The sequence below is a fragment of the Suricata suricatta genome, chromosome 2, assembly GCF_006229205.1.
Source record: "Suricata suricatta isolate VVHF042 chromosome 2, meerkat_22Aug2017_6uvM2_HiC, whole genome shotgun sequence".
Classification (NCBI taxonomy): domain Eukaryota; kingdom Metazoa; phylum Chordata; class Mammalia; order Carnivora; family Herpestidae; genus Suricata; species Suricata suricatta.
Window position 1 is genome coordinate 62,579,279 of NC_043701.1, and position 12,887 is coordinate 62,592,165.

The 12,887-nt window shown below is 47.0% G+C and overlaps 1 protein-coding gene across 2 annotated transcripts in view; it reads left to right on the forward strand.

Annotated features, from left to right (window-relative positions):
* Positions 1-685: 685 nt before the first annotated feature.
* EFCAB10 (EF-hand calcium binding domain 10) overlaps positions 686-12,887 on the forward strand; it is a 14,080-nt gene continuing 1,878 nt past the window's right edge. The window contains exon 1 of one of the 2 annotated variants that reach the window (XM_029927493.1): positions 686-837. In XM_029927493.1, coding sequence (XP_029783353.1) covers positions 729-837 — 109 coding nt within the window. In that variant the 5' untranslated portion in view covers positions 686-728. The remainder of the gene's footprint in view (positions 838-12,887) is intronic. The other variant, XM_029927487.1, reaches the window with a different exon arrangement.

The window sequence follows — 12,887 nt, forward strand, 5'->3', positions numbered from 1 at the left end:
TCTGCTGGAGAAACAGGATACCTTCCTGCCCCATTGCCCATGCTGTGCTGCAAGCGGCTCACACCAAAGATGGTATTTAGAACACTCACACCCCCACCCCTCACCCCCGCCCCACGGGGTTGGGGTTGGGGTTGGGGTGCGCCTGGGGAGCTCAGTCGGTTAAGCCTCAGACTGTCAGTCATCAGCTCAGGTCGAGATCTCCCTGTTTGAGTTCTGGCTCCAAGAGGAGCTCTGCGCTGGTGGTGTGGTGGTGCCGGGCCTGCTTGGGATTCTCTCTCGCTCTCTACCCCTCCCCCACTGTGTGCACTCTCTCAAAATAAGAAACTTAAAAACAAACAACAACTCTCCACCGTAGACTCCAGAATCGAAGAAGTTCCTTATGTTATTCGTTCATCCTGTGTTATTAGCACATGAGGTCTCATTCATTGGCTCAACAAGTACTGAGCACCAGACAAAATCAGGAAAAGACAATCGGGCCCAGCCCTCAGCTCCGGAGGAGACGGGGTGGGAGAAGCGGACCATCTTTCCATAAGGGGCTCTGCTCGGGGAACCCTGGGCCTCCGCATAAGCCCCACCGCATAGCGCCCCCAAGCTTCCCCTTGGTGGTGTTGAACTCCCAGCCCAGGTCTCCTCCGCAAGAGACAGGCCACGTGACCACGATGGGCGCAGGGGGCGGGGCCGAACGCCCGACGCTGCCTGGTCGCCTAGCTACGGCCGGACGCAGAGCCATGCAGGCTGGCCCCAGCCGGGAGCAGGAGGCCAAGAATTATTTGGAAAAACATCGGATTATGGAGTTGTTGAACTATCTCACCAGCAGCCTACTCTTCTTCCGGCCAGGTAAGAGTCTTGCTCACCACTCCGCTTTCTGTCCCACCCGCCTCCGCCTCACGGCACCGAGCGGTTCCCCAAATTTCCAGTACAGCCTGCCGTTCTTCCGCGGCCGGTGGCCGGCTCCCCTCTCCAGGGCCTCCGGCTCCACACGCACATTCTCCCCTGCATCTCGGCGACTCGAGCTCTCTGCCAACTAACGCTATGGTCCTCCAAACAAGTATTTTCTGAATGGCTTCTTTGTGTCCACCACGAGTCAGGTGCGCGGGGCTCACGCAGGTGGAGGCTCGAGACGGGTGAAAGAGAGTCTCCGAGGAGGGGCCTGCTTAGTACTACGTGAGGGTGAGCTAGAGGCTGCACTTGTGTCTCCTCTTCTAGAAAATGGGGATAATAGTACCCATCTTATGGAAACGTGGGGAAGAGTAAATGAATAATATATAAATTAGCCCTATGCCTGACAACCAACAGATGTTTCATTTTGGTTTTTATAAAAGTATACGTATGGGGTTTAAAATTTAAAAACCACTCCAAGGCTTAATCATGAATAACGGCATTTCCTTCCCTGTCCCAGACTCCCACTCTGCAGACGAAATTATTTCCAACTCCTTTAGCTATTTACCTTGATATTTCTAAATCACAGACTTGCACTGCTACTCACTAATGGCCCCTGGCCCCCCAGGCTTAGACTTACCTTTATACTATGGAAGAGGAAACTTTAACTCTCTGTCACATCATGCACTTGTGCACACGCAAGACACATACACTCACACCTGTTCCCATCATCCCCATCTTCCCAATAAAGTTAGAATTCAATTTTGGCGTGACCAGTATCACATTATTATTATTAGGCAACTATCCACAGCTAATCTATGTCGTATGCTATCCGCGGCTATGCCATCTAGTGTTTCCTTTGTTGATTCCCCTGAAATTAATAATACAACATTTTAAATGTTTACTTAAATTTTCTTTGTAATTGTCACTAATTCATCAATATCCGCTTGTTGTCATAAGCGATGCTCATTGGGCAGTCCGCACCCCCAGCCCCACCCGCCCAGCTCTCTGCCCACTCCAGTCTGGACTGATTGCTCAACTGCCCTGCAGAACAGCTGTGATTCAGGGTTTTCCCTCACTCTGATCCTAATCCACTTCACCTCTCTCCTGCCCTTGAAGGCCGTTTTTTCCCCTTTTTAAATTTTTTAAATGTTTTTATTTTTGAGAGACAGAAAGAGTGCGCCAGGAGGGGAGGGCCAGAGAGAGGGAGACAGAATCTGAAGCAGACTCCAGGCTCTTAAGCTGTCTGCACAGAGCCCCAGTCAGGGCTTGAACCCATGAACTGTGAGGTCACAACCAATTGGAAGTCGGGTGCTTAATCGACTGAGCCACCCAGGTGCCCCTCAAGGCTGTTTTATGGTACTTGGGTCTTCTCCTTTTTTACTTACCTCCCTCCCCCTGCTTCCTCCCTGGGAACATCCTCTAGTGAGCAGCTCCCTGCGAGGGTGTGCTTCCTTGGAGCATATGTGAAAGTGTCTCATCCTGTAGTCAAACCTGATGATAACCAGGGTGGATACAATTCTGATAGGAAATATTGCCCTCAGATTTTGGGTGGCGTTGTGCCATTGTCTTCTAATTGCCACTGTTTCTCTGAAGAGTTTAATGTCATGACATCATCACATTCTTGATCTCTTTAATGTAAGGCATGTTTTTTTCATCTAGAAATGTTTAGAGTTTTTTTTTTACTTTATTCCTGATATTCTAAATGTTTATATGCTGTAAAGTGGTGTTGTTTTTTTCTAATTCACTGTACTAGGTACTTTGTGGTCTTTTTTAATTTGTAGATTTTTTTTCTGTCTCCTGCTTCTTTCCTGGCCTTTTTCTCTCAAGCTCTTTATTGTGTCAACCAATGGAGTATCTCAAGGATTCATTTTTCTCCTTGAACTTAAAAGGCTTTAAACGCATCTGGCAAAACCAGAATTCTCTTTGGGGGAAGAAAATCTTAGATAAAGACAAATTCTCTTAGCCACAGAGGATAGGGAACGGGGAGTCTAGGAATAGTTACACATTAATATAATCTCCATCACAATCATAATTTAAATTTTTTTAACGGTTTATTAGAGACAGAGACAGAGCATGAGCAGGGGAGGGACAGAGAGAGAGGGAGACACAGAATCTGAAGCAGGCTCTAGGCTCCAAGCTGTCAGCACAGAGCCCGAGACGGAGCTCTAAACCATGGACTGAGAAATCATGACCTGGATCGAAGTCAGATGCTTAACCAACTGAGCCACCCAGGCGCCCCATATAATCATAATTTAAATAATTATCAGTGTAAGAAACTGAGATGCTGTTATCCCATGTGACAATGTGAACTTCCTGAAACATCTCTAAAAACGCCAAAGCGGGGGAGGCGGGGCAGGGAAGAGGGCAGGTGAAGAAACACTGAGGAAACGCTAAGGAAGGGTTTGGCTGGAGTCCAGACTACATAGCAGTGCCCCTCAAAGTTCCCTGTGCAGGGCCCCCTAATGGCAGAGGGGAGCAGGCTTGTACCTTTGGTGTCTGAGATCTTAGCCTGATGCTGAATAACAAATTTCTTTGGAGTCACTTGTTTTACTCTAAAAATTTCCAAGTTTTGTTCTTCTACAGTTATATCTGTTTCTTAATATAAATGTTTTGTACCACTCACCAGAAAGGGATTGAGTCTCAAGAAGAAACACTACATTTATCTCAGGTCCTTACAAAGCCTCTGGCATTATGACAGGTATCCCAGTTTCCAAACCCTGGACTGTAAGGGATTTATGGAAAATAAGACTAGGCCATTTGATTGGGTTGTTATGTCTAGGGAACAGGTGTACAGTCCTACATCCTCAACTCCAAAGTTCTAAAAGCTCTGGAAACCTACAACTCTGTTAAGGACCCAGGCTGGATTGCTGGTGGGGAAACCAAGCAGCACTCAGAGATATTGGTGGATCCGAGTTTTATTTACATCGATGGGCTCAGAGGAGACAGTCTCTCCAAAGGTCTGAGCCCCAAGCGCAAGCCAGGGGTTAATTTACGGTTTTGTCTTTTCCACGTTTGTGACAATTTGGCACGTGGGTGGCAAGCAAAGCAGGGAGAACCCGGAAGAGGAGTCTCTAGGCAGGGACTGGAGTTCCCTTGTTAGCCCCACTGGCCGTCTTATGGTATAACTTTTTGTTTTCCCAACATTCCCCCCCTTTGATGCCTTTTAAAACTTTGAGTAGGCATCACCCTTTAGTTCTAGGGGTTGGTACCCTTGGAGGGCTAAGATGCATGCTGTGGTTACAAGGGCAAGCGAAGTTAGCAGGAGATACAAGCAATGCTTAATAATCTTCCCATCCAGAGGAGAGAGGGTAGACCTAGCATAAACCTTTTGTCCAGTTTGTTGGGGCAGCCTCTATCAGCCCAGCAGTAAGGAGCAGGGCCAGCGTTATAACACTGACAACAGGTAAGGGTTGACAGAGTTGCATTAGAGCCCCCAGGCTCAGTTTACATGTTGGTTCCTCAAGCTTCTGTTGTGGGTGATCAGCCAGCTTCTGGGGTGTGTGTGGAGCAGGGCTGAAGGTCTCAGGGGCCAGCATCCTTTTGAGAGTCAATTCAAGCAGGCTGACCGAGTCTGGATCACTTTGCCAGGTTGAGGGCTCCTTGGAGCTGGCCTTCTTGACTCTGGAGTGATGGACCCATGGGGTGATACCTGAAACTTGAGGGGAGTAGGGGTTCTTAGAAAAACAGTATGAGGCCCGGTCCATCGAGGTTTAAGAGGTTCTTTTTTCCAGTCTTAGACCCATTCAGAGTCTCCTGGCAAAAAGGGGTGGAAGGGGGTCCCTTAGGAAATTGGCGCTCTCTCTATGGTGTATCTTTGTAGTTTATTTAGGACTGTTCTCAAGGCCTGAAGCTGTTCTCTTATTTCTTTATCTCCAACTTGGTATAAGTTTCCTAGAAGTTTTCCTAAGCATGGGGAAGGCTGCCCATATACTAACTAAAAGAGGGAGAATTCCAGTGCCTCAGGCATGCACTAGGCATGCACAGAAGGCCAATGGCAGTAAATGTGGCCGTGGGAGATCAGTTTTATGGTAGAATTCAGCCAGGGTTTCTCTGAGGGTGTGATTCATCCGTTCTATCCTTCCTGAGCTCTGGGGTTGGTAAGCAGTGTGCATTTTCCAGGTAATGTTGAGGGACCTGGTCAGGGTTTGTATAATGTCCGCCACAAATGAAGGTCTGTGGTCACTGTGTATGGTTAAGGGCAGACAGACCGAGGTACGACTTCTTGTAGAAGAGCTTTGGCTTCTTTAGGACTGCATTCCGTCCTATTTGGGAAGGCTTCGACCCATCCTGAATGTGTGCAGATTATTACAAGGAAGTACCTGAATCCTTTGCTCCGTTGTACACCTGTGAAGTCCACCTCCAGTCTTCACAAGAGGTGGCCTCCATCCTTTGTAGGCCAGGTGGGGGCTGTGGAGCAGGCCTGGCATTGTTTTGGGCATATGTTACACATTGTTCCCTGACGGCCCGACATAGTGTTGACAGCTGGCTGGTATAGTAGTTCTTTTCGAGGAAAGCGTCTAGTGCCATTTTCCCCAAGTGTGTGAGCTGGTGACATTCTTTGACTAGGCGTTTTCCTGTAGATGATAGGACAAAAATGTGTCCGTTTGGCATGACCCACCATCCTTTTTTGTTCAGTGTGCCCCCTTCTGTTGAGGCCCAATTTTCTTCCTCTTTTGTGTAAAGGAGTAGAAGGGCCTCCCTTGGGGCACGAGGGTCATGGTGTAGGAGGAAGCCTCGCCTGGGTCGTCTCAAGCAGCAGCCCTGGCTGTCTTGTCGGCCAGTGATTTCCTTGAGTTATGGGGTCGGTCCTCTTTTGGTGTCCCTTACAGTGCAGGAAAGCTACCTTGTCTGGTAGCCATATGGCCTCGAGGAGTTTTAGTGTTTCCTCCTTGTTTTTGATAGTCCTTCCTGCAGCAGTACGGAGGCCCCGTTCCTTATAGGTGGCTCCATGTACGTGTACGGTGGCAAAGACGTACCGAGAGTCAGTATAGATATTGACTTGTTTGCCCTTGCTGTGGATGAGGGCTCGGGTTAAGGCATAGAGTTCAGCTCATTGTGCCGACCATTTTTCTGGTAATGCCTTGGCTTCTAAAATTTTGGTAGTTGTGGTTACCTTACCACACCTGCTTTTCAGGTGCCCTCCTGCAGATAACTGCTCCCATCGCCAAACAGGGTGATCTCCGGATTTTTTATGAGCTGATCTCAGGGGTCTGGGCAACTGGTGTAGATTTCATCCATTACTTGGAACAGTCATGGTCAGGTTTCCCTTCTTTCATGAGGAGGAAAGTGGCTGGATTCAGTGTCCTCATTGTTTTGAGAATGACCCATGGATTTTCACAGAGAAGCCCTTGATACTGTGTCCGCCAAGAGTTGGAGAGGAAACGGTATCCCTGTGTGTTGATGAGGGACATGGCCCTGTGTGGGACCTTGACATTAAGTTTTGTTCCAACGTAAGTTTGTCTGCCTGCTTGATGAGCAGGACTGTGGCTGCTAGCGCCCTAAGACACAGTGGCCACCTTGCGACCACAGGATCAAGTGTTTTTGACAAGTATGCAACTGGCTGTTGCCAGGGTCCTATAGTCTGAGTGAGGACTCTGAGGCTATTTTATCTTTTTCATGTACAAAGGGGTTGAAGGGGTTTTCTATCTGAGGTAAACCCAGAGGTGGGGCTCGCCTCACAGCCAACTTTATTTCTGTCAGAGTGGCCCTTGCTTCCTCAATCCAGGTGGGGGGCTCCCAATCTGGCCCCCCAATAGATCATAAAGGGGTCTTGCTATGACTGAGAACCTGGGAATCCAAATATGACAGAACCTGCAGGCCCTAGGAATTCCTGTAAACCTTGTTTTGTTTGGGGCTGCAGCAATGTGATGATGACCTTTTTCCTTTCCGGCCCTTATTCTCTTTTTCCTTGTGTGAGGAGGAAGCCCAGGTCTCAGACCTGCTGTTGGCAAATCTGTGTGTTTTTCTAAGAGACCTGGTACCCCAAGTCAGACAGAAACTGCCCTTTGTACAATTCTCTTGGGTGTTGCTGGCAAGAAGAAGGTCATCTACATATTGGAGGAGGACACACGCTGTGATTTCTCTTGGAATGTTGGCAAAGTCCGAGGCCACTGCTTCCCCAAAGAGGGTGGATGAGGTTTTGAATCCTTGGGGAAGTTGTGTCCAGGTCAGCTGCATCTGGTGCCTTATAATGAACGAGCTCAGTCCATTCAAAGACAAACAGTGGTTGACTTTGGGGAGCTAGACGGAGGCAGAAGAAAGCATCCTTTAGGTCTAGGCATGTAAACCATCTGGCCGACTATGGACTTTGGCTGAGGAGGGTGTATGGGTTTGGAACCACTAGATGCAGGGAAACAATCACCTCGTAAATGACCCTCAAATCCTGAACCATTCGGTCTCCTGGCTTCTTGACTGGTAAGAGTTGGGTATTCCAAGCTGATTGGCATTCAGTCAGGACACCTGCTTCTTTGAGTTTGGTCAGGTCTCTTGGATGCCCATTCTAGCCTCGAGTGGAAGGGTGTATTGCCTCTGTCTTTGGGGTTGAACTCTGGGGATCAGATCAACAATGATGGGGGGCCAATTCTGGGCTAATTCAGTTGGGTTATCTTCGGTCCATACAGAGGAGAAGGCAAGTCTGAACTCTAATGGACTACAAGGGCTGGTTTTGGGCACAGAATAGTCTCTACTCCTCTTCCCTTGGCGTGGTGATCACCAAGACTAGGGTTTCCCCCTGTCTCAGGTTTAATTGGAGACTGATGTGTCCAGTGGGTTCAAAAGTTATTTGGGCCCCAAATTTGGAGAGTAAAATCTCAGCCCAGGAGAGGGTTGTTGAGTAACCAATGATATTTTAGTCATGTTCATGGGCTTTTTGGGTCCAGCTCAGATTCCCCGAAGGAGAGCCTCTTGGTACCAGGGGATGTGAGCCTGTCCTTCCTCTGTAGTGAAGTCCCATGTTGGGCATTCTCCAGGTGCAGCAGCTCTAGCCCAGGCAGCAGGGTCATTGATCCCCAGAGGCATGTGGTCTTCCAGGTACTGTCAGGCTCCTTCATTATTCTCCTTCTCTCCTCTGTGTTAAACAAGGTACAGAGTAACTGTTGGCAGTCTTCCCAAGTTGGCTGGTGGGTCTGGAAGAGGGACTCCATCAAGTCAACTATTGCCTGTGCCTTTTCAGAGTATGATAGAGTGTTGTGTTTCCAATTAAGGAGATCGGTGGTGGAGAAAGGCTGATAAATACATCATGGAACGGCTGGACTGGACTCTTCCATCCTTTTTGTCTTTCAGGTTCTCTCATCTCTCTTACTGGCATTTAGAGGGTACCAGGTCTGGGTCTGGGGTTCAGCCTGGCTGCTGGCCCTGGTGAGAGAGGATTCTCTGGGACTAGCGGTGGGAAGAGATGGACGGCAGAGGAGTCTCAGGCCCCTGGACCAGCAGGGGGAGACGGTGGGAGTGGGGGGCTGTGTATCATGGTGGGTCATAAGGTGGAGGAAAGACAGGTTCCTCCTCTGGGTTGCCCACAAATACTGGGGGAGCAGTGGGCTGCTTCTTCAGCTCTTTTGGGTGAGTCTCCAGGTGAGGCGGGTAAGACCTTTGCCTGACTCTGCTTGTTAGTGATGAATTGCACCCAAGGTGGGGGGTTTTGGGTAATTTCAAGCCAGGAGTTGATGTATGGAAACCTGGGTTTCTAGGGACTACTAGCCAAACTACCACCCAGACATCTAATGCGCCTTCTGAGGGCCATCCTATATTGAACATGGGCCATTCTAGTTCACAAAGGGTCTTTAACTTTCTGGGTGTCATTTTCGTTCAGTAGTCTCCTGAGAATCCCTTTTTGAAGTTAAGCATGACCACAAGGACCATGAGCTTACTCTGTTTCGACCCCATGTCTAACTTTTTCCTGTGTCTGGTGTTGCAAAGACAGACTAAGGGGGTGGGAGTTATACCCTCTGGAGAGGACCAATCAGATGCTTCACTGATCGTGTTCCCGGGGGAACTTTAGGTGAGGCTTGGCTATAGCGGACTCAGCTTTGTGACTTGCAATTGGCGTCTATTCCCATGCTGCCCTGGACCGTTTGCCTTTCACCATGACACAGGAGAGCCCACTCAGACTCCTAGACTTTTAGGGATGTTAAGGGTGCCCATCTGTGGAGCCACATATTCAAACTTGACAGGCAAGCCAGGCGAGTCACACATTCACACACATACACACCGGAGGTTATGACATTCCCTCCCACCAGATCCTACCTTTAAGACTTCTGAGGTCTCTGGGGAGTGATCCGGTTCCCCTTCCACCCTTATGTGTGGGCCTGACTGAATTGGGGCCCCCTACCTTACTGGTCCTGACATCAGGTCCAGGTTCTCACCTGCCAACTCTTTTTGAGTCCAGTGGAAACAACAGAGTGAGGTCAGACCAAGGCAGTCAGGTTTGGAAGCTGCCAAACAAGCTAGCAGGGGTGCCCTTTTCTCTGCGGTTCCCCATTCTGTCACCACTCGCCATTGTCCCAGACCTGTGGCAACAGAGCCAGTGTGATTGGGCTTCCCAGTCAGGGAACCAAATATCTTTCGGAACCAGCCTGGATCATTGACAGAGAAACCACATGGCACCCAGAGATCTTGGTGGATCGGAGTTTTATTTACATTGATGGGCTCAGAGGAGGCAGTCTATCCAAAGGTCTGAGTCCCAAGCTCAAGCCAGAAGGGTAATTTATAGTTTTGTCTTTTCTGCATTCATGGCAATTTGGCATGGGCAGCAAGCGGAACAGGGAGAACCCGGAAGAGGAGTCTCTAGGCAAGGACTGGAGTTCCCTTGTTAGCCCCACTGGCCATTTTATGGTATAACTTTGTTTTCCTAACAATATAATGCCAAAACCTAGCATAACCTGAAGTCATGCAGTAGGAAAAACGTGGCCTCACCTAGACTGTATTGGGAAATAGAGCCCCTTGGCTGGGCAGCCACATCCCAGTGTCAGTTCTGTGCTATGGAAGGAGGGAGTATAAATGCTTAGGGGATGCCTTTAATAAAATTAAATTTTCATTTTTAAAAAGGAGGCAGTTGCGGGGTGCCTGGGTGGCTCAGTTGGTTAAGTGTCCAACTTTGGCTTAGGTCATGATCTTACAGGTTTTGAGTTTGAGCCCTGCATCAGATTCTGTGCTGACAGTTCAGAGCTTGGAGCCTGCTTTGGATTCTGTGTCACCCTCTCTCTCTGCCCTTCACATGCTCGCATGCTCATGTTCTTTCTCCATCTCTCAGTAATAAATAAACGTTAAAAAAAAAAAAAAAAGGAGGCAGTTGTAGTAACCCAGATGAGAGATGGTGCTGTGGAATGGTAGGTGAGGATAAGATCTATCTGAGAGTTATGGAGAAGCAAAGTTCATTAGAGACCATCATGGCAGAGTTCAGTAGAGACAATCGTGGTGGACTAGGTTTGGGCGTTCCAGATGCTTTGTATATCTAAGTCAGTAGAAGGTGGTAAAGCCCGCAAGCTTTGGGAAGCACATTGCCTGGATTCACCTAGCTGTGGGCCTTGGCAAGTGACTGTTAGGAGGACTACCAGGCACATAGTGAGTGCTCAGTAAACATTAGCTGCTATTATTAAGATGTTGAACGTGAGGTTTGTCACTCTTGAAGAACTGATTGTCATTATCAGCTGACATTGATGTAACTTAGGTGGTTAGTGACCTTTGGATCTTCCCTTCATGTTTTAATGTTATCTCTTTGGGTGCCTGCCTGGCTGAGTTGGTGGAGCATGTAACACTTGATCTTGGAGCTGTGAGTTCAAGCTTTGTGTTGGGTGGAGAGATTACTTAAAAATAAAATATTTTGGGGTACCTTGGGTGGGTCAGTTGGTTAAGTGTCTGAGTCTTGATTCTGGCTCAGGTCATGATTATGGTTCATGGGATCAAAACCCCTTGTCTGCACTGACAGTGCAGAGCCTGCTTATGATTCTTTCTCTCCTTCTCTGCCCCTTCCCTGATTGTGCATGAGCTCATGCACGCTCTCTCTCAAAATAAATAAACCATTTTAAAAAATAAAATAACATATTTTTTAAAAAGGTGTATCTTTATTATTTCTGTTGTAAGCATTTCCAAAACATTTTTTAAACCTTTATTTATTTTAGAGCTAGACAGTGAGACAGAGTGCAAGCAGGGAAGGAACAGAGAGGGAGGGAGACAGAATCCAAAGCAGGTTCCAGGCTCCGAGCTTTCAGCACAGAGCCCAACACAGGGCTCAAACCTACAAGCTGCGAGATCATGACCTAAGCCAAAGTCAGAAGCTTAACTGACTGAGCTACCCAGGCATCCCCCAAACATTTTTAGAAGCAGGCAGAGTATAAATTACTGACTCCAGACATAAACGTTATAGGATCTCATGGAGTCTAAAGGATACGCAGTAATAATCCTTCATCAGAGGAACTCACCCAGTTCCCTTAGGATGATCCACTTACTCCATCCTTAAAAAGAAATGCAGTGAATTGAAATTCAAAATTGGCCTTTTTTTCTCTTTCTGGATTTGATAGTTCAGGGAGAAGCAACAGAAGACTATATACATGACATGATTGCCATTAGCGACCCCTTTGTTTCTGTAGTCTTAAAATTTGTACAAAATGGCACGAGAGATTTAAAAACATAATCATAATATGTGGCTACTAGTTGAATAAAAGTGTTTTTACTTTTACTTTTTTAAATTTTTGAAAAAGTTTTATTTATTTATTTTGAGAGAGAGAGAGAGAGAGTGTGCACACAGTGGCGGGGCAGGGAGAGAATCCCAGTGTTGTCAGCATACAGCCTGATGCAGGGCTCGACTCCATGAACCATGAAATCATGACCTGATCTGAGATCAAGAGTTGGAGGCTTAACTGAATGACTACTCAGGCACTGCTACTTTGATTTTTCAGAAGTGTTCACAATTCATAAAATTTGTGAGACAACTGGAAATACTGCCTGGCTATATGAAGGTATTACATTTTTTTTTAAAGTATGAATGGTATTGTGGTAATGGTATTATGGTAATGTGAAAAAGAAGAGGTCCCTCTTCAACAAATCGTACTGGGAAAACTGGGTAACCACATGCAGAAAGATAAAATTGGGCCCTATCTTATACCAACCACAAAAATTAACTCAAAATGGATCAAAGACTTAGACATAACACCTGACACCATAAATCTGCTAGAAGAAAACATAGGGAGGAAGCTCCTTGACACAAGCTTGGCAATGATTTTTTGGATATGACACCAAAAGCACAAACAACAAAATTAAAAATCAACAACTGGGAGCACATCAAACTTAAAAGCTTCCGCACCACAAAAAAAGACTCAACAAAATGAAAATGCAACTGACAGAATGGGAGAAAGTATTTGCAAACTATGTATCAGCAAGTCCACAGCAAAGAAAAAAATCCAATTAAAAAATGGACAGCAGTGGGGTGGGGTCAGGGAGGGGCTGGCTCAGTCAGAAGAGCATCCAGCTCTTCGTCTTAGGGTCATGAGTTTGAGCCCCACGTTGGGTGTAGCAATTACTAAAAATAAATAAATAAATGTTTTTTAAAAATGGGCAGAGTAACTAAATGGACATTTTCCCAAGGAAGACACACAAATGGCCGGCAGGTACATAAAAAGATGCTTACTGCGCATGTGGTGTGTGTGTGTGTGTGTGATGTGTGTGTGTATAGGGTGTGTAGTGAGTAGCACCTATCTACGCTGCTGCATCTTCTTTTGGCTTCTTTTCATCATAACTGACCTGCATTCTTTCTGTAAAGTGGATCTTCATTTTTTAATTACATATTGCTTACTGATAAGATAGCCTACTTATCCAAAATACTGCTTTTATGTTAGAAATAAACATTTGTGGGCACCTGGGTGGCTCAGTCAATTAAGCATCTGACTTCCGCTTGGGTCATGATCTCATGGTTCATGAGTTTGAGCCCTGCTTTGGGTGAGCTACTTCTCTCTCCCTCTCTCTGCCCCTCACTTACTTGCAACCTCTCTCTCTCAGAAAAAAAAAAAAAAAAA